Source organism: Triturus cristatus, chromosome 2_1, assembly GCF_964204655.1.
Source record: "Triturus cristatus chromosome 2_1, aTriCri1.1, whole genome shotgun sequence".
Classification (NCBI taxonomy): Eukaryota; Metazoa; Chordata; class Amphibia; order Caudata; family Salamandridae; genus Triturus; species Triturus cristatus.
The window spans coordinates 759,461,679-759,483,828 of NC_140581.1; the positions used below are offsets into that span (position 1 = coordinate 759,461,679).

The following is a 22,150-nucleotide window of genomic DNA, read 5'->3' on the forward strand; positions in this document are numbered from 1 at the left end:
AGTGCTTGCAATGTTCAACACTCCGTCCATCATTTCCTTTGGTTTTTGCTTTGTTCGCCATAAGTTGGCAGGGTATGCTCAGACGTGAGCCCCTTGCTCACTTTGCCACTGGATTCAAGCAAGCCTGGCTGAAGATGGCTGAAATGCCAGAAACCGGTCTTAGGAAGCTTGTTTCCGGTCCAGGGAAGACATGGCTTGGCAGTTCGGGCTGGACTGTTCCCATGAGGCACAGGGTCAGACTGATTTGCATATGGCCATGTCTGAACTGGGGTGGCAGAGTGGGCTAAAGAACGGTGATGGATTAAACCCAGATCAGTTGACTGGGGGTGAGTGCTTGCAATGTTCAACACTCCGTCCATCATTTCCTTTGGTTTTTGCTTAGTATTCAAATATGTCCTGGGTCTGGTAGATTTCATTAGGTGGCAGCCCACCCAAGCCCAAAAAACTGCAGCCATTCACCAAGGCAAGTGGAACGCTATTGGTATTTAGCCCATATGTAAAAACAACACCCAAAACAATAAAAGTCCACTTGCTTGCCATTGGAATGGGACTTTTAGTCCGCAGGGGAGCAGAAAGACTGTTGAGGCTTTGAGGGGGAGAGTAGGGACCGATGTAAGGATGGGCCAGCTCCACCCAAATACTGGATTAAACGCGTTTTTTTTAATTCTTCTGCCATCCAGTGGGATTCCAGACTCACACAGGCAAACTGGGGTCAAACCCATGTCTACCCCGGCCAAGGAAGGGGGGGGGGGGGGGGGGCAGAGCCACTGGTTTGTCCTTTTCAGGGTAGGGATATGGCCAATGCCAGAGTACAATGCCCACACTCCTTTCTTTTTTCCTAAATGCAAAATCCCTGGTGTCTAGTGGGCTTTTGACCTTCCCAGGGGAAGAATTAAGGCAACCTCCCCAACTGGGACAAGCATCCTACCTGCCCTCGAGGGGACAGACATACATTATTGCTCCTGATGGGGCGGGGGTATGATTTGCTACCAGGGTAGGCCACTCCATCCTTTTGTTTGTTGAGCACCATTTTGAAATCCCCTGGTGTCTTTCTGCCCCCCCCAGGGTAAGATTGGGGGTGAATGCCCCGGAGCGGGAGGGCTCCCCAGAGGGGGAGCATAAGCCCATGCCCAGAGTGCCCGCTCACCCCCAAATAAATACTGCATAAATGCAGTCCCTGGTGTTCAGTGGGCTTTCAAATTGAGAGTACATGGGAGGGCAAGAAGACCATCTCAACTTTGGAGTGGGGATATGGTCATTTTCTGCCCCCCCCTCCCCGGGGGAGAAGAACAGCCTTTTGCTAGGTAGATCTGTCCCCAAGGGTGGCAGAAAACCACGGGACACCAGGGATATTTCATTTATGTAGGTCAGGGAGCTGCCCCTTTGGCAAGGGTAGCTGCCCAACAATACTGGGACATGTTTTGGCCGTTTCAGTGCCCCTGGGGGCAGATTGGCCCTTTTTTGGGGGTGATCTGCTTTGTGGGAAAACCACTAGACACCAAGGATTTGTTATTCATGGATGTCAAGGAGCGGCCCCTCGGGCAAAGGTCAATCTCCATTTTGAAATGGACATCTCCTTTCTTTTCCGCCCACCCTGGGGACAGATCTGCCATTTGTAAGGCCATTTTGCCCTCAAGGTCGGGGTGGGGGGCGCCTGAAAACCACTAGACACCATGGACTTTTCCCTTAATGTAGATTGGGGAGCAGTCCTTTTGCAGACGGTCCTTGGCCAGTATTGTCCACATATGTTCTTTGCTTTCCGCTATCCCTGGGGGCAGATCAGACTTTAAAAAAAAATTAGGTCAATCTGCTCATGGGGAGTAGAGAACCACTAGACATCAAAGCATACGTTTCTGTATGTGGGGGAAGTTGCCCGAAGGATAAGGGTCACTCCCCTCTGGGATGCCAATTTTATATCTTTGCTTTGTGCCCCCCTTAGGGGCAGATCGGACATTTATGATGATTATCTGCCCCCAGGGGCAGACTTCATTGTGTTTTATAATGTCAACGGTTTATTTCTTATCAAATGCAGAATGTTTTATTTCTCCTTTTCACTGTAGTTCAAAGCTTTTGATTTCCTTAGTAGCGACTCCTGCTTGCGGTTTCAGCATTGGTAGATCTGCAGTTTGTGTAGTTGAATATGTGTGGTTACAAAACGTTTTTGTAATGTTTACTTCAAATGAGTATTATTGCTCTGCTTGAAGGTTTTTTTTAATTTTTATTATTGGTTTAAGTTATTTATTTTTTGTTTTATTGGGTTTCAAATTTGCATTTGGAGTTGTGCAAAATCTGTTTTGTCTCATCTAGTGGTATATCCTTGGTGCCTGCTCGGTCTGTGTAGAGTAGGTACAGTTGATCCTCAGTTTAGCCGTCTGTGGCAAGTAAGGGGCATCTTTCTGGAGTATGAAGTTCATTGTATCGTTTGTATTGAAGGTTTTTTCCGGATTACATGTCAATAGTTGTATTTACTGTTTGATACTACCACAGTTTGTTGAGTTGTAAGCAAGAGCAAGCTATATTGCAGCCAGGAGCTGGAAGGCATCCCACTGGAAGTACTGAGCCCTGGGCTGCCCCCAATAATGGTGCAGCCTGTTTTCCTGGCTTTTAGTCTTATTGCAGGGTGCAGAGTCAATATAAAGAACTTTTTGCCTATTAATTTCTTCCTGCTGCTTATTGATGGTGCGACTGTCATCAAGATTCAGCCTGTCCTTGACCATTTAGTAGATTTTTTCTCAGAGATCTAAGTTCCAGAGAGATACGTCTGTGGATAAGTCTCTGGCCCTGCTCATTTGGTTTTCAGACAATACATTCCCAGTAAGACAGCCCATTATGGTATTAAGAGGCATATGCTGTGTGACTGCCACTAGATATGCATATAATTTCAGGGTGTACACTGGTAGAGATTCTTCAGTTGACCCCCTCTAGTTGCCCTTCCACTTTTAAATCAGTGAAAAAGAAATAGTGGGGGACCTTGCCAGAGGGAGTTTAATAAAGGTCCCCATATATAGGTGGACAAATTCTACACAGGTGTGCAATTATTTAAGGAATTGTTCAAAGTGGGCGCTGAGGAATAATCAGCTCTAACCGTAAATGTTACCCTAAACAGCTTGTGTGCAAAAAGCTTCAAAGGGGACAGAGCAGTGTCTTGGGTAGCAACAAACTTCTTGCTTTTAAATTTTCAGATAGAAGAGATGTCCATATGCTCACAACGATTCACGACGAAAGCAATTCACCTATGACGGTAGCAGACGCGCGCAAACCCGTGTGCATGTAGCACTACAAGCAGCACATGGGAGGTGTATGTCGATTAGATAAAAAATGAGACTTACAATTGTGCTTGAAAGCCATACATCTGGTTCGAGACATTGGCTGTTCAATGGTTACATTTGCATCCTCAAATGCTTACTTTGTTTACAAAGAGTGTTCTCCAATACGACTTGTGTACAATTTCAGTTGTCTGTTATAGGCAGCCTTATAGCAGTTAAGCAGTTCTTAGATTGGTGGAAGATGTGGCTAGATTGAAAGATCACCACTTTCCTGAATACATTCCTCCAACATCCAAAAAACACTTTGTCAGAGATGTAGAGTCTGTGTCCAAGCCAGTGTGTATGAAAGACGACATTTTGAAAAATGCCCTCTAAATCATATGCTAGTATGGGTACCTACTGCTAAACTCTGTATCTAGTGTCCATTTCAGATATACATAGGTTTCCTTGATTTCCATTTTTCACTGTTTATATTTAACCATGTCATTTGATCTACACTTAGTAAACAATGAAAAATCACTGTAATGTGCAGCTCAGTTATTGGCTCTGGGTACCTTGGATTCTTCAACAACCTACAAACCCTGTATATCAACGCAATCGGAAGGGTCTAGCAGACGTAATGGCATTTTGCTTTTGTAAATCAGCCATCGTGACAAGAAGTTAAAGATGAAAACATTAAAAAAAGGCTTTTTTCTGACTAATTTTCAGTGTTCTGTTATTTAAACAGTTAGTTTCTTTGAAAGAACCTTGAGGGAGCTACACAAATGAACCCTTACTGAATTCAGAATTTGGTCTACTTTTCAGAAATCTATAGCTTTCAGAGAACACCCATGTTTCACACTGATTACCGCCAAAAAGTGAAAGTAGGTTGACAGCACAAACATTTGGAAAATGGGCTACCTCTTTGAAAAATTTCCAAATTGTGGTAAAAACAGAAAAGGTTTTTTGATTCATGTCTGCATATTCCTAAAAGCTGGGAAGATTGTATCTTTAGCACAGCAAACCTTTTGTTGATGCAATTTTTAGGAAAATAAAAACCCTTTCCTATTCCTCTCAACCCTCCCCTCCCCCCCCCCGAAAAACTTTACCTAGATTTTAGCTATTTTCTCAATCCCCATCAGGGGATCCACGAACCCTGGGTACCTTCAGAATCCCCAGGATGTTGGGAAAAAAGGCCGCAAATCTGGAGTGTATACCTTATATGGGTAAAAGAATCTGGAGACCTAAGTGCGAACTATCCCAAATAGCCAAGAAAGGGCTCAGCATTCTAGGGAAAAAGGCTTAGCAGCCAAGGGGTTAAATAAAAAAAACTAACAAAAATCATAAACACACTGCTTAGTAAAACTAGCAACATATGCAACCAACTGCAACCGTAGATAGTGTTTGAACCTACTGTGCATATACTTTCACTCTCACAGCTTAAATAAACCATCAACAATTTTTTTTCACGTGTATAGGAATAGGGGTCATTCTTAACGTTGGCCGCCATTTAAATCTAGTTGCTTTACCCTCATCAGAGCCATCATCAAATACTAGGATCTCTGTTTTGGCTCCAATTAGATAGCAAAAGTTATCCTTTATGAAAACAAAATGAAGCAGTACAGATATTGGGAATATCATTCAAGCTCTAGAATTAAATGTCCAGGGAGAGGAATCTTGGTACTCTGCATCTACATCTGTTTGATAAACTGTGTCTGTAGGAATATAGAGGAGCTGCAGACAGAGGAGTAGCACTGAAGTGGGCTGTATGGGACCTTGCAACTAGGGAATTCCACTGACCCAACTACTTCTTGAGATTCCCATCCACTCTAAATCAAAATGTTGTAGTGTGGTGTTATGAACGGAGAGCTCAAGACAATTAGTGTGGCAGCAATAGTCTTCAACTAGAGAAATTAGTAGATCATCTCCAATGTTGGCCAACGAGGTTTCCTTTCCCCACTGCAACACAAGACTGACATTGACATTCAACCTGCAGGAAGTAGCCTTAAACATTCAGAAAATGAGTGCAAATGGCTACGGTATAAAAAGAAATTATGTACATCGGAATTCTGGTAAGAGGCTTAGATTTGACATCTTTAGGATTCACAAATACAGGCATTCCAACTTATTTTGGACTCCTGAAGCATCAATTCTCTTATTTAGAAAAGATGGTCTTCTTCTTGATTAGTATATGTAGGCATTTAAGGGGAATTAGCTAATCAGCAAGAGCTTGGAGGTGCTCTAATCGCTGATTCAGTATGGTAAATTACACCAAAAAAGCTAATTTTAACCTCCATGTACTTAAAGTAATAGATCTCCATGGCACCATTTATACAGCTGCCTTGCAGAATAGGCATGTTCCCATTCCGAGAACTTATCAGAGTCTTTCGTTTTTATTTACATTGTGCTAAATAAAATCATACCAGGCTTCCTAGAAGTTTGATCTTCTTTCTCAAAGCATCGCCAATTTGTCGTACTATTTCCCCTCGTTTTGGAGCTGGAATCTGCAGAAAAGAGATTTTTTTGCTTTCATCAGAAATCATGAGAATAATTGTGCGGGAGAAAAAAAAAAACACACAAAGAATGCATACAATATATGCAGCACTGTCTACCTCTATTAGAGAAAGGTATAAGCATGGTGGCATAAATACAATCAATGTTTAATGCATAAAAGGAATAACGGCAGTGTCCCAAAGACTTTCTTTGGAGCCATGGTTAGGAAACAGCACAATGTTGGGGCTCCTAATACGTTATACCAATGCAGCCTGGTATCAATTCAAACTTTAGTCTCTTTCTTCCAGCACCCTACACGTACAATAGATTTCTCCCTCTTGCAGGTTCAATTTCACTTCTGCTTTCCTAGCTTTTCTTCTCTCCTTCTGCTCCATTTTCTGCTTTTCTTACTCTTGTGCTGGGTCAATGCCTGAAGATGTTAAGTCCTGGGCCCCAAAAATGAATGCAGATGTTAAACTACCGGTAATGACAAGCCCAAATTAAGCAACACAAACACTTCTTACTTCATGTGCCCATTTACAAGTACAGCAAGCCTCCAAAAGCCCTCACCATATCCCCCTCTCATAAACCAAACCAACAGCAGTAAGCAATTATTGCCTGTAGGGTCTGTGTGATAATGATTCTGGTCACTGCCGAAGCCTTGTCCCGCACAGGCAGCATATATAAATTGGAGAACGAAATGCAGGATTATTGATAAAGGAAGGCTTAGGTGGCAGCCTGAGAAACCATGGGGGGGGGGAGGGGGGGGGGTAGGGGGGCGACGTGGACGGAAGTGCCCCAGGTTTGTTCTTACAGCTCATTTAGCACTGAGAGGCCTGGAGTGCTTAATCTGGCAGTGTATGTGTATGTACACCCCCGCCCCCACTGATAAAAAGAACAGGTACTTTTATATAAATTTAGATACCAAGATTGGGTAAGTACTTTTCGAGTTAGGAATTTTTACAGTTTTCAAAAATGGACACAATGCATTTTCTGGATCGGTGATGTTATCCTATGGAGGAAAAACATGTATTGCATTCGGGCACTTGTCAGCGACTTACAGTAATCATCTTCTGGACTTCAGGTGAGTATTGGGCAATGTCCTGGGCCACACCAACAGGTCACCTCTGGGGGCTCTGGGGCATCCGGGTGCAGAGGTTTGTCACAACGTTGGGTGTACCGTAACTTCAATGGGAGAACTGTCCAGTCAGAAAGAGGTTGCAAGGAAGGACAGGTGCACCAGTTCAGGGGAACCCACATGGGGGTTCAACCCTTGAGATCCTCTGGCACGCAGGGACACCTTTGGTTCACTCCTCCTCGGGCTGTGGGGCTCGGGTGCAGTGATGTCTTTTAGTGTCTGATTCCAGTGCAGTAATTTCTCGTGGTTGGAGGAGGCCTGCAGAAAGAGGCTGCAAGCAGTGACTGGAATTCCAGTCTGGGTAAACCCAAGCATGGGCTCGGCTCTTGTGGGTCTAGGGGATCCCATTGGCACCGTCACCTCCCTTGGACTCTGGCTCGGGAGTGAAGGTGCATAGGTGCTTTGAGGTGTCGGGTAGTGGCAGTCTCAGACTCACTCTTTGTCTTGGTTTCTGCTGCAGGGGGGCAAACAGGACAGCTGGGCCATTAACAAAGTGGATCTCACAGTCCCTGGAATTGGAGTCTGGTCTGGGCACAACCAGACTTGGCTGCTGCAAGGGTATTGGCACTGTGCGGCTTCAGTTGGTGCTGCCATCCCCACACTTGAAGGTAGGATGGATCTGACCTGTAGGAGTATGGCTAACCCAACCTGAGCGGCTGCTGCATCAATAGGTAGGTAGGTAGGTAGGTAGACGGCAGTTCAGTGTATCGGCTCTTGCTTCTTTGGTGCCTGCAACTGCAGCAAAGTACCTTCTCAACTCCAAGGGAGATTCTTTGGCAATCTGTGAAGCACTGGCAGGTCTCCGGGTTTCTTGAGGTCCGCATAGCAGCAAGATGGATCAGTTGCTCCATTTAGGTGGAGTGCTGCAGACAGGTCAATGGGATTGGCGCCAAGTCAGTCATGCTCCTAGGTTCTCAGGTCATCAGTCTTCTTCCACGCTTTTTGTGTCCAACGAATTCTGAAATCTTGGTTGAAGAGGGTCCCCTAAATACTCCATTGAGGGGTGTTAAGGAGAGGGACAAGACTCCCCCTAGATGACCACTTCCTATGGGCAGTAGGCATCACCATGTCCCCGAAATGCTAATTCCACAATATGGTGTAAGTTCTAACATCACATTCACATCAGACTTGGGCACCCTAGAGGTGTGCCCAGCCTGGCAGTGCAACATGCCTACTGCATAACTAATTTTCCTGCCTGTCCTGATGCTTGATGGCCTGTGGTTAAGGGAGGAATAACAGCATCCTCTCCTGTGAGAAAAGCCAGACTTGAACACCAAAAGGCAGTGAGCTCTTTGAAGCCACTTTCCTTGGAATGCTAATTTACCAGCCTTTTCTCGGGGAGAAGGTGATAAAGCCTTTCCCAAAGCAGGCATTGTTCATGACCTCCTGAGAGCGAAGGCTCTCACCCATGGTTGTCACAAACTCATATGTGGCAGCAGGCACGACTGAACCAGTCAGCTAGAACACTAGAGGGATGGTAGGTTTTCCAGGGGCACCTCTAAGGTGCCTTCTGTGTGCATGTATTAAACAATCCAATTCTGGAATCAATGTGGGTTCATGAATACGAGATGTTGGATACCAAACATCCCTACTTTCAGTGAAGCCATCATGTAACTGGGGAACTTCTTTTCACTAGGGTCAGGCATAGGTTTTTAAAATGGTTTCCCTGATCACTTGCAATATCTAATAAAAGAACTAGACCACACAGGAGCATATCTGCTCATGCAGATACGTCCTTGCATAGAATATAATGCACACTGTCTTAGGGGTCAAACGCCTGCTGTAGGGGTGACTTCCCTATATTAGATGTAGTGACTTTGGCGCCTCTAGTTTATTCACTTGTCACCCAGACCAAAATTGGTTTGTTACAGCTCCCATCACCTCCCGTAACCTATGCCGGTTTTTCCGAATCCTTGGGTTTGCTCCAAATCTCTAGCCCAGAGCAGGCTGCCTGGTCTTGGAGCTAGAGAAGGCCTTGGACTCCCTGTAAGGGACCTTTCTCTTCACAGTATTGCCACACAATGGTCTGGGTGACTGCTTCATCAGGTTGTGTGCCTCCTGTACACCCTGCCATTCGCAAGAGTCAAGATGGGCGTCCTCATCTCTGATCTCATCCACATATGCAGAGGCAAACGCCAGGGCAGCTCCCTCTCCCAAATTCTTTTTACCTTAGCTCAGGGTCCAGGGTGGCACATGGGGTATACCCCTGGGAGATGGTGTCCAATCAGTCTCCCTTTATGCAGACAATCTGCTCATTTACCTTTGCGATTTCTTTCCAGTCCCTGCTACGATCACAAAGACTCAACCGGTAAGCAGCTCTCTCTGGCTTGAAAGTCAATTGGACCAAATCTTGTCTTTTTTATGTCTTCGGCCACCGCTAACTCTGGTCTCGCCCTAGCGGATGTCTCTCTCATTTAGCAGCCCGCCATGTTTCAATACTTGGGCAGCCATGTATTCCATATCCCCGCAGATCTGTGTTATGGCAACCTGATGCGAACCATCACCTCATTTCACGGCTGTTTGGAGGATGCTGCCCCCGTCAGTGGCGGGGCGCGTAGCCCTACATAAAATGGTGGCGCTTTTGTTGTCCCTTATATTATTTTACCAATCTTCCATTGTATATCCCCACCCTCTTTTTCCGGTACTTTGAACGAGCTATGGGAAGACCTCATTTGAACTGCTTCCCGCTGTCCAGTGGCGCTCGCAAAGCTCTACCAACCAACCAACCGTGGTGGGCTCTCTATGCCAAATTGTGAGCACTACCTATCGTCCAAATTGCAATGGGTGTCTAAATGGCTGAACTCCCTTCAGTTGGCTGACACTGCCAGGTCTTAACCGGTTTGGTCCCATTTCAATATGTTAAAGCTTTTCCACCCATGCACTAGGGCACCACTACCCAAAACCCACGCATTTACTGGTGGTTTACCGCTGCTTCCACCGCTGGCTATATCTCACATGAGTAACAACCCCTTATGCCCCTCCGTTGGCACGGTCAAGTACACCCAGGGGGCTACATATAACTACCATGGCAAAACCATCTGCTGGGCACGAGGTTGGGTTCTACACTATAGGAGACCTAAACAGAGACAGGGGAACTTCTTGCATACAAGTCCTTGAAGATGGATAATGGCCTACCCCCTGGACATTTCCTCCTTCACAATTCTCTCATCAGAGCGCTGAGATGCGCATGGGGTGACATGACCCATGTACCCCCGACCCATGTACCCCCAACCCACTTCACTTTGCAATATATTTATGTGTTCGGACGGGGGACACACCTGCACTGGCTAGCTGATTACTTGTGCATGCACACTGCGCCATCACTCACACCCTTCTGTAACCATAGGGAGGCTGACCTGAATCCCCCTGCACAAATAAGGAGTGGGCTGCTCTCCTCGAAAGCCCCGTTCAAATGCCTCACAATGCCCAGTTCCGTCTCATCCAGCTATATATTATACACACAGCTTACCTTACTCCTGCCAAAATAAATAAATCGGTACTTTCCCTGAACAGATGCTTCCTGTTCCCAGTGCTGCTTGGCGAATGCAGATCTTCTACACATGCTCTGGGCTTGCCCAAACTTGCACCAATATTGGCAGGGAGTAACACGTTGCCTGTCTCATCACTATACCAGTAGAGCACTGTTAACTACGTGGGAGGCATGTCTCCTGGGCCTATATCACGGAGATAAGAAATACAGAGTAACGTCCCGATTGATTGACCTGGGCCTTTTACTGGGCAAGAGATGCATTACCTGTAGGTAGAAGGCACCCGATTTCCCTCAAGGCCTGGGTGTGATCACTCACTGCCTGGGCACAGGCGGAGAGTGTTGCCATACACACGGAAGACAATCTGGGGCTCTGAAAATATCCCATAGCCACTTGCTGGGACACTATAATGGCTGACTCGCATGGTGACAGACAAGGTGCCTCCACCTCACTGAACACATCACGGGGGGGGGGGGGGGGGGGGGAAGAGGTGTAGTGAGGGGAGCGGTCCAGACCCCTCCTCGAGACAGAGACCCCCACTGCAACATGCTTGACTACAATACTTTCACTTCCAGAATTCGTCTAAGAAATGGAGACCATTACCACGTCTTTTTACTATTGGGAGGCATCTGCTTTACTTCCCCAGATATTCAAGTGCTTGCAAGGTCAGGAAAATATGTGAGACTCTTGGACAATCTGTTTTCTTCCGCTCCCTCTCCTGCCACCGCCCTATCAGTTCCTCCTCCCCAAAAACTTATCACAGACTATTTTTGCACTTTGCCCTAGTGTCTCTGCACCAAATCATTTTATCCTTGGTTTTTGAAGCCGGTCATGTGATTACAACAGTAACTACAAGACTGTCTCGTCTGTAATGTGTATGAATTGAAATTTGATTTGATGGTGTGCTTCGTTTTTACTGTGGTAACAGTGCTACGATGACATTTTATTGCAATGGTTTTAATTAACTGTGCTAATTTAATAAACTCAACTACTACGGTCTTCTCGATTGCCCGTACTGTCCCTAATTGCAGGAAGGGGGGGGGGGGGGATATGTTTTTTGTGGCCTGAACATTCATGGTTATTGTGATTGTTACCATTTTTGTTACTTACGAAAATGCACGGTTTGATTCTGCTATTGTGATTTGTCATTTCGAGGGCAAATTGTTCACCTGTAAACTGCATTGTATTCTCTAGATACCCGACACCTGGATGTACCTACCTATTGTCCAGCTCTTAACACATTACTATACTATGCATCCTAGACCTAGAAACACAATATGATACACTAACTCGCAATATTATGATGCAACTACTGTTACTGTAGCATCAGGACTCATTGTTGTTCATATAACTGGATTGTCCTAAGAAAATGCAATTAACAGATTTAAACAAAAAAAAAAAAAAAAAAAAAAAAAAAAAAAAAAAAGTAGTGACTTTGGCATGTGTTTTCAAATATGGTTGCATCATGTCACACAGCCTTCAATGGTAGTCTGTGTGGAATTAGTATGTGGGTGCCTCAGGGTGGCATAAGATATGCTGCACCCAGAGGGACCCTCTTTATTACTCCTGTCCAGATACCTGGCGTACCATTTACTAGAGATAAACAGGGGTGCTAAAGTCCTTAGCCAATTGTAGCACAATTAGACTTTACCTTGTTTTAGGGAAGGAACACTGGCACTAAGGTCTGGTTAGCAGGCCTCTATACAAAGTCAAGAGTAGAAATTCAGCATTTAGTAGGTAAAAAGGGGGCATAAAAGTGGGAGAGCAACTGCAACAAAGGCCCAGTTCCCTACAGGAAGAGCCTATAAAGTGAACCCGAAGAGTTACTACTTTCCTGCTCGGGTGATCCTTTCTTCAAGGGTATGACTGCCCTCCACATTTTGTCCTCTTACTTTGTCGTCAGAGTTAGGCCTCAGCCAGAAACATAGGTTGGGTGAACTGCTTCAACTTCTGTTTCATAGATCAAGGAGCTCCTGTTCCGCATGTCATGTTTACGCAGACATGCACAGTAGCATTCTGAACATCAACTGTAGCACTATTTGTGGGCGAGGAAAATATAAATCTCTGTAACTTTCTGTCCTAAGCCTCAATTCTTTTAATACCAATATCATTGTTTTCAACTAGAAGTGCTACACTGCCATTATTCTAAAACTAAAAAGAGAAAAACTCAAACGTTCTTTGAAATAATGTTATACTATACAAAAAAAGTGAACCTTTCTGGATGTGGGCATAGGAAAGGGCCTTTTTGAATACTGATCCATTCTGCAATGGCAAACACACTTATAGAAAGGAACACCGCAGCATAAGTCCCTTTTGAATTGTTAAAAGCAGAAACAGAAACTGAACCAGATGAAAGCAGCCCGCACAGAAAACAGAGAGAAGAAACCAGTGTAATTCTAATACAAGCACAAAAGCTCTGGAATTGGCTGCAAAACCACAAGAATGCAAAAAAGATAATCTATGGGAATGGCTGGTGCATGTGGGGCAGCATGTTAGGGGAAGGATAAGGATATCCATTCTCCTATAAATTAAAAACAAATTGAAATGACAAGAAATAATCAAATGTGAGTGTGGTTAAGAAACATTCATCATGACTTATTGGTCATTGACAAAGCCATCAGGAACCCAATTGTGATTCCCAGATAGACTATATGGAACATTCTGCAAATACGTAAACCAGCTGACAACATGCTGCCAGCAATAAACGAAGCAAATAGTCGAAGTTGAGCAGAAGTATTTATGAGAAGCTGCGGATTTGTATGGCTATACGGACTGAAAACTAATTACTACACAAGAACAGCTTGCAGTTGAACAATAAAGGCGACACGCTCCCATAGCAGAAGCAGTGGAGGTATAACATTCAGACCAATAGAGGGAGTTAAAGGCAAATATGCCCAAGAAATACCCACTATCAATTAACATGCTGCAGTCAAGTACTTACGTCTGCCCAGATTTTCCAAGCTTCCTTTGCTTTCTTCACTGTTTCTTCATAGTCCTCCAAGCTAGCCTAAAGCCGGAAATTTACAAGAAAATTTAGAATTTTAGAGAAGGTATTATCATCACTTATTTACTGTACATTAATGCATTATTTCAACAATAACGTCTTTAGGATACTATACACACAAGAATTTTAATAAAAGATGATAAACTCTGACAACAGGACCATATCAAAATCAGAACCAATTAAACACTGTCTTAAATCTTGGTTTCATTCCCAAAGCAAAGGTTACAAAGATTAAAATAAGAACCTTAACTTTACTTCTCCAGGAGAAATTTCAGCAGCAGCGACAAAAGACGAATGACTAAAATAGATAAATGTCCTCTAATTCAATGAGAGTAAAAGAATATAATGGAGCATCATGGAGCAAAATGCACCCTTGATCGTTCATGTTTTTTTGTTCATTTTCACTTAATATCAAAGTAATAAAACACGTCTGCTTCATTGATGCTGTTGATCAAGGGACTTCAATAAATTAAAGGGCTACCAGAAAAAAACAGTAGTCACAATTTATCAGAGGAGGAACAGCTAAGCAGTAATGATTCAAAGGCTGCGGAGATTGTACTCTATAGTTACCAAAAGATTTACTGAGGTTTTATGAAAAACAAGTAGAAATCACAACAACTATCACCTATTTGTCAAACTATTTAGACATGGCGATTTTGCGAAAATGGTGGAGAGATAAGCACATTAAATTATAGCAAAATGGTAAAGCCAAAATGAACAGAAAGGTAAAGGTGACATGTCGAGACAATCACGGCGTTCTATTCCCTCAAGAACCTCTAAATCGAGCGAGCGCCCGTACCACCTAACATCCACCTCTAAACTTACCCCACCCAGTTGGAAAACAGTTCCCTCCCACAATACACTAACCCGCCCAATGCGAAGCATCAATCTGCTCTTGGAGAGCGATCTTCTCTCTCATGAACCCTCTTTCACAAACTCCTTTACGTCCTCTCAGATGACCATCCCTACTATCCCCCTCAACCCTTTCAGATCCGCTACTCACAACAAAAGAGGAGTGAGCGATAACCTAAGAAGAGTCCCTATCACTCAGGACCCCTCCTCTTCCCTCATCTCACCCAGTTTTAAATGCACACTCCTAAACTGTAGATCTGCCTCTAGACACGCAGCTGATATAGCTGACCTCATCATTTCACAGGAGTTAGACCTGATAATGCTAACTGAAACTTGGCTAACAGAATCCTCCACCCCACTCAGACATTTTAGTGCCCCCCCGACTACGACATCATTAGATTGGACAGAACGGACAAGATGGGGGAGGTATAACCTGTGTACATCTTAGCAACATCACTGTAAACAGAGCCATATCACCTGTATTCCCCTTGTGCGAATACTTATGCCTGGACGTTAGCTGCAATGGCAAACCAGTATGCTCACTCCACATCGCTCTATCATCCACCAGGAGACAACCTCCTCTTCACTGAACACCTCATGGATATGATTTCAACTAATAACGGGTGGCAAAATACCCAAATATTCCTTGGCGACTTCAATCTCCATTGGAATGACAACAATGACGCAGTGGTCAATAGCCTCAAAAACTTCCTGGATGATCTAGCCCTCACCCAAACCTGCAACAGCCCTACACACCAAATAGGCTCTACTCTTGATCTTATAATCTCCAAAATTGACGTCATTCAGTTGGAGTCGATCCAACCCTGTGATTGGTCGGACCATCATATTATCACCTTCTTTATCAAGGAAACAATAAAACTCAACTCGGCTCAATCCACAAAACCAAAGATCTGGAAAAGAGACCTGAAAAAAAACTCAACCCCAACACATTACCCTCTTCCAGCTACAACCTGCTTCAGCCCCCTGTAGGCACCTCCGACGTCCATGATCTCACCAACCACTACCTCAACTCCATGACACGATAATCAACGAGGTAGCCCCCTGCAACTAAAGAGAGTTTCCACTAAAAACTCTAAGTCCTGGTATAACGGTCTTCTTAACGAGGATAGATGGGCTCTTAGAACCTTGGAACGCAACTGGAGATCAGTCCAATCTGCTAATCACCTCAAGTTATTAAGGAAAAAGAGAAATGCCAACTACAAAAAGATCAAGCGCACTAAAAAAAGACTTCTTCAGCCACCAATTAGACCAAGCAAGAAATCGTCCCAAAAAACTTTGAGTTAATCAAAACTCAATCCAAGGACGCACCTCAACGGCTACAAGACATAGCCCGTCCACAACCCAATTGTGAAGAATTTTCTACCTTCTTTAATCAGAAGACTGACAACATCAAGAAGTATCTCCTTAATGACCTATTATTACACACCGCTCCTCATTTGAAAACCCCCACCTCACCTCCAACCGCGCCACACCAAATCCCCTCAAAGTTTGACCTAAAAAACGATGCAGCCTGGTCTTCCTTTGATACTTACACTGAAGATGCTTTAGGCAAGATTCTCAATGCCCTGAAGCCGGCCAATCACTTCACCGACCCTCTCCCTGCAAATGCTGTTAAAGACCTAACACCATGGCTTCTGCCGCTCTGGACCAAATTCATTAACAGTTCACTTCAACAAGGCTGCATCCCGGACTCCCTCAAAGTAGGTCAGGTTTCACCCATCCTAAAGAAACCTACAGCCGACCCTACGGACCTTAAGAACCATCGTCCTATATCCAATATTTCCACCTTGGCCAAACTACTTGAAAAATGTGTACACCACCAATTGACTAAACATATTGATCACTTTGACCTCCTGAACAAACACCAATCAGGTTTCAGAGCAGGTCACAGCACTGAATCAGCCATGACACACATTATTGACGATGCACTACAAATCCTTGACCAGAAAGGATCATGCCTACTCATCCTACTAGACCTATCCTCAGCCTTCGATACGGTCAAACACGAGAATCTGATAGAGCTCCTGAACCATAGAATCGGTCTATCAGGGTCAGTGTTAAACTGGTTTACCTCTTTCCTCCATAACCAGACACAAAAATTCAAGGACAACAACACTCTTTCCAAAGCCTTACCAGTAACGTTGGGAGTCCCGCAAGGGTCCTCACTATCTCAGACACTGTTTAACCTGTTCATGGAACATCTCACCGAAATTCTACATGCGTCTAACATACAATTTCATATGTACGCTGACGATCCACAACTTTATCTTAAGATAAACACCCTAGAAGACATTAAGTTGCTTAACTCCACGCTCAGGAACACCCAGATCTGGCTAGCAGAAAACCATCTCAAATTGAATTCCTCCTTATAGCTCCACCCGCCAAAGTCCCCTTAATGCAAGACTTGATCAAACATCTTACTGCACTCAACGTTCAACTAACCATTGTGGACTCCGCGAAATCTTTGAGAATTACTCGACAGCAACCTCACTATGCAAAAACACATTAGCAACGCTACAAAGGGAGCAAACTTCCAGATAAACACACTGAGGAAGCTGAAACCCTTCCTGCCAGTCAATGACTTCAAGCTGGCAGTACAAGCTCTAGTTATCCCTCGAGTGGAGTACGGAAGTGTCTCTTTATGTGGCCTCCCAAAAGTTACAACAGCGCCCCCAAGAGCCTCAATAAACGCTGCAGCGAGACTCATCACTGGCTTGAAAAGATGTTCCCACAGACTTAAAATCCTTGAACTGGCTACCGCTTGAAGCCAGAATTCATCTAAAAATAGCGTGCTTGACGCATAAAGCCCTACATCATAATACACCCAGCTACCTCACACAGACACTGAAGATCTCTGGTGGTTGAAGATCCTCAAGGAGTGCAGAAAACCTACTACTGAAACCTCAAAGGTTCAACAAGAAGAAAACCTATAAACGATCCTTCTCGGGGATGGCGCCCAGAATATGGAATACACTTTCCCCAGAAACCAGACTGAATGACTCTACCTCATCTTTCAACAAGCATTGGCATAGCCAATAGGTCTCGCCTTTGGGACCTTATAAGTGTTTAGCCATGCAACAGTTGCATAACTAAATACTTATAAGGTCCCAAAAGCGAGACCTATTGGCTATACCAAGCGGCCGTGCGGCCGCGAAAGTGATCGCGATCACGATCAAACATCAAAGTGGCCGTGAAAGTGAAAGTAAATCGTGGCGCGCGCGCCCGCGCACATGCACTGTAGCTCTAGGCTGGCCTGGTAGCACTTTTTGGAGCCCTCTCAATAAGTCTCGCCAGACCAGCGCATGCGCTGGGTCAGGCGAGACCTAAAAAGGAAGTTAAAGCGATTCTCATGGCAAAATTCACCTAAACACAATAAATTCCGAGATCAACATCTCCCTTACTAGTAATCCGTACTATGTTAAGGCTCCAACTAAACATCCTACTCACTTTATCTGCCCTTGACTTGACTCAATGGGGAGGTTTCCGGTTATGTACCCTACTCCTTTTTTGAACGAAATGTTATGTATACGTGCGTTACCTGCATTTATTTGTTTGTATAACTAAGTTGTTTAATGTAAAGCCCTCTGATATCCGGAAGGATCTTGTTCGCACTCTATAAAACCCTCAAAATAAATAAAATAAATAAATAAGCTAGAAATATGAAGATTGATGATAGCTGGAGGAAACCACTCATACCTCTAGAAGGGAGCATGTAGTGAAAATAAAGTCAAATAGTAGTAATTATATATAAGTGAGGGAAAAGAAAGATGCAATTAAGGAAGGAAGAGAATAAACATACTGGAAGGAAGGGCGGGGGGGTGGAGAAAGAAACTGAGGAGATAACCATAAGGAGTTAACATGTCGAAAGGAAGAAATAATAATAGGCAATACCAGAAGGCAAGAGTAAATTAAGAAAAGGCCAGGTAGCGGACAGGCATAAATATATGATAAATACATGTTCATCCTAAGACCAGAAAGCAGACAAAAGGAATTGGAGAAGAGGAAGGAATTGTGGAAGGAAGGAAGGAAGGAAGGAAGGATGAATGAATGAATGGGAAGACATCTAAACCAAACGGCAGGCAGGAAGGTACAAAGCATAAATAACCTCCCTTGCTTATCATGATGTGGTAGGCAAGAAGGAAAGAAGAGCCTCCATCCTCCCTCCACACTCCCAAGACGTCACAAGAAGCAGGAAGGAGTAAATGATGAAAGGGCAAACAGCAAGAAGGAAGGACAGATAGCAGGAACGATGGAATAAAAGTGGGTCATCAGTAAAAAGCTATAAGACCAGGCTAGAGAAAGAAAAGGAGGAAAAGAGAAGATCAGATAACTGTATAAAATGAATGAGAGACTGCAATGAGGATGACAGGAAGGAGGAGTTGGGGGTGGGGTGGGAAGAGACTGGATGGCAGAGGGAGTAGCAAAGACCACTTGATAGGTGGAAGGTGGACAAAGACCAGGTGGCAGGAACAACAAGGGCAGAAGATCAGATAGAATGGAGAGGAAGAGGGACGCACATACTAACAAGGCAGAAATAATGAGGAGGAACAAGATGCGTGAAGGTTTGTGCAGGATTGACCTTCATTGTAAATAACAAATTGGAAATAATTTCTACTAACACATAATCAACTCTTTTGACATGACGGACACAACTGTCACCCAAACAAGCTTTTAAGTAAACTGTACACAGCAGTATCAAAATAAATATACAGGGTTCAGTGCTGATGGAGGAAAGCAGTTGCAAACGCATTATTAAAGTATACCTAAAAGAAGAAGTCACCTTTGGGATCATTCAATGTATATGCAGATAGCAAAGCATAAAGTATTTTTTTTTAAGTCAGATAAAACACAGAGAAAGCATTCAAAGTCTCAGTTTGACAGGGAAACAATTAAATGGTGACAGGAATGAGAATAGTACAATTTTATTAGTCTCCTGAAATTCCCTGATGAATTAAACTCAAGAAACAAAATACAACCTACGTTTTAGGAAACGTATCAACATAATTAGTGCAGACACTTAAAATACACCAGAACTAAAAATAAAACAGTGTTTACAGATCACAAAAAAGGGCATACTCACTTGTCGAACTTTTGCTATGGGCTCGTTGTTAGCTGGACAATACGAAGTCAAAACCTAAATGGAAAAAATAACTATGCTTTACAACTTGTACATAATAAAAGACATCCTACTATCATACATGTTAAAAAATATTATTTTAGATTGCCATGGGTTTGGAAGTAAAACTACCTCACTTTACTGTCTAGGCTTCTCCCTCCTGCATCCCTCCTGATACACTTGCCCTGGGTTGGGAAACATCATCACCCCCACCCTGTGCACTGGAAAAAGCCAGAGTCTTTCAAAATGGAACCCATAGGCCTCCATCACTCTGCTTTGCTTATACGTACAATATTTTGGTCACATAAACAAACGGGCACAATATACATTTGAATTGAATTAGGTGACTGGGTAGAAGTCGGTCTGCGCATTAGCGAGACGCTCTCAGCCAGTGTCAAATAACACATTTTTTTGTGAGTGATAAGACCTTTATTTACAGAAAGAGAGGGTAGATCTTTAAATAAGACCTTTTCTTTTTGTTCGGCGCCATCCTTGTGAAGCACACAGATCCTGTACCAAGGTTGGAATACTCCAGACTATGTTTAAAAGCACCGCCTTAGGCTTGGCACACAGCAGGTTCAGGGTCTTAACGTTTAAATGCTGAATACACTTTTGAATCGCATGTTTAAGATGTCTGCCCAAAATATGGAGCAATATGTACGATATTGTTTCTGTCCACAGCTTACATCCTCCAAATGCTTGCTACCTCATAAAGCAGTCTTCTATTATACTCATAAGACCCTGCATGAAAAATGTATCTTGACTGAATTCTGCTTGATTGCTCTCCTTCCTTTTTTCAGAGTGCACATCTTCTTACCTTCCATCCTTCATAATCCTTCTATTTCGGAGTATACTCTCATCTCAGTCTCATACCAGTTTGCCTTAATCCTTCTCATTGCAATTTTGCAATTGGCTGATTACTCATTTCATAGATCCCTACCTCTCCTCTTGAATATCCTATCCCTGTAACCTAGTATAACCTAATCTCGCACCAGTCCATCTAACCAACCACTCACCTGAAAACACACAGCAATCACTAATGATCACATCCAACTGGTATTAATATAATCTATCACTAAGTAACTGGAGTATATACTTGCAATTTTATTTTTGAGAGCACAATACTAATGAAAAATTTCCTAGCTATCGTAACGGAAAGTTTCAATTCTATTAAAGTTACGGAGGCGAGATTAGGCTTTTACTTTCTTCACCAGCAGCCTTTAACATTATAGGATTTCAACAATAAACTACATTTCCAATAAGTCAGTGGGAAAAAAAAAGAAAAACAGTCCATCCAATCAGGACACTGCACTTCCATATAATAATCCCTGGGAACTCTCTATCACCCGCTTTCTTTCTGCGAACACAGTCGCCCTTTCCTAAATTCACTCGTTTATTGGGTTCTCCTCCTGAGAAAGAAAGCATAGTGTAAGAGGTCTGTTTTCACATGATCAGGACTCAATGCTTAATCAGTAGAGTGGAAATATAAATGTAAACATGACTAACAAGATAAAACGTAACAAATCATCATATAAATGAATTACATATATTTAAATGACCCCAAGCATACGGAAAGTCTCATTTCGTCGGGGGGGGGGGGGCTGCTAACCATGGTAGAAGAGTGGGTGGGCTAATCCTAGCCTCTGCGTCCTTATTGAAACTTTCCATTACGATGGCTAGGAAAGTTTATTCTATGGCAGGACCTGGAGGCGAGAAACAGGCTAGTTTAAATCTTTTCCACCACTAGAGTTGCCAGATTTGAGACTGGTTTAAAAGTGGAATCTGATGACCAACCTGCTGCATTGAGGATGTTCTCTAGTCCATCTCCCAAAGAAAAGGCTTTAGACGGCTTCTCTCACTGACTGAGCCCCAAACCAGGAGATATCAATACCAGCCTCTTGCATTGTCCATCTGACCCATCTGCCAATAGTAAGGGGAAGAAACTGATTTATCAGGGTTAGTGAGAGCTATCAACAATTGTCTTTCTCTGTGAGGACGAAGGTTCTCCGGCATAGGCTCATAAGCCTTTATTGCTTTAACAAAGCAGTTTTAGAACATCTGGAAATGCTGGGTATGGACAGTCTTTGAATTACTCTTTGTTCTTCAAGCACAATATGAAAAGTAATCCCTTTTGGGTGAATACTCTACCTGTTCTAATACAAAAGACGGTAGTAGTGTTTTCTAGAGGGTCGCACTTCAGAGAGGTATTTAATCAGACTGGGTAATTACAAATATTGTTGTGTCTCATATTTTTCCCAAACAACAAAAAAAACAATTATTTGTGGTGCCGCTAGGGGTAAAAGTGTACCCTACTACCTGGTGGACACAAATAGTACAGGTACTGAGAACAGTCACTGTGCAACACAAAGAAACCTAGTTATACTCCGGCACTCTAAAAATCAAATCTTTCCTCATATATGGCCTTGATAAGCTATCTCCATAACACACCATGTAATCAATATATTACTGGTTCACTATCGAACACTCGTACATCCGAGACCCTTTGGCAGGAAATCAAGAACAATACAGTGGCGAACTTAACCGCCAGTTGTTGCCTCGACAGGTATCTATTAGAAGTCTATGATTTGAGAAGATCCAGAACCTTATTTACGTCCCATAAGGTGAAGGTGGAATATGTGGGTTCGGGAGGTACCGGTAACCTAATACTTCTCATGAGCTTGCAGACCAAAGGGTGTACCCGAACCGGGTGGCCCTCTACCGGCTAATGGGTAGCTGAAATAGCCGAGCGGAATGTATTTATTGACCTGTAGGCCAAAACATCCGAGGCAAGAG

The 22,150-nt window shown here is 43.6% G+C and overlaps 1 protein-coding gene across 1 annotated transcript in view; it reads right to left on the bottom strand.

The window, feature by feature from the left end:
• The window catches only part of ALDH7A1 (aldehyde dehydrogenase 7 family member A1), a 295,831-nt gene that overhangs the window by 235,728 nt on the left and 37,953 nt on the right, over positions 1 to 22,150 (bottom strand). Inside the window, exons 2-4 of the mRNA XM_085632694.1 lie at positions 19,322 to 19,375; positions 13,306 to 13,371; positions 5,669 to 5,749 (exon numbers count right to left, since the gene is read on the bottom strand). Coding sequence (XP_085488820.1) covers positions 5,669 to 5,749; positions 13,306 to 13,371; positions 19,322 to 19,375 — 201 coding nt within the window. The remainder of the gene's footprint in view (positions 1 to 5,668; positions 5,750 to 13,305; positions 13,372 to 19,321; positions 19,376 to 22,150) is intronic.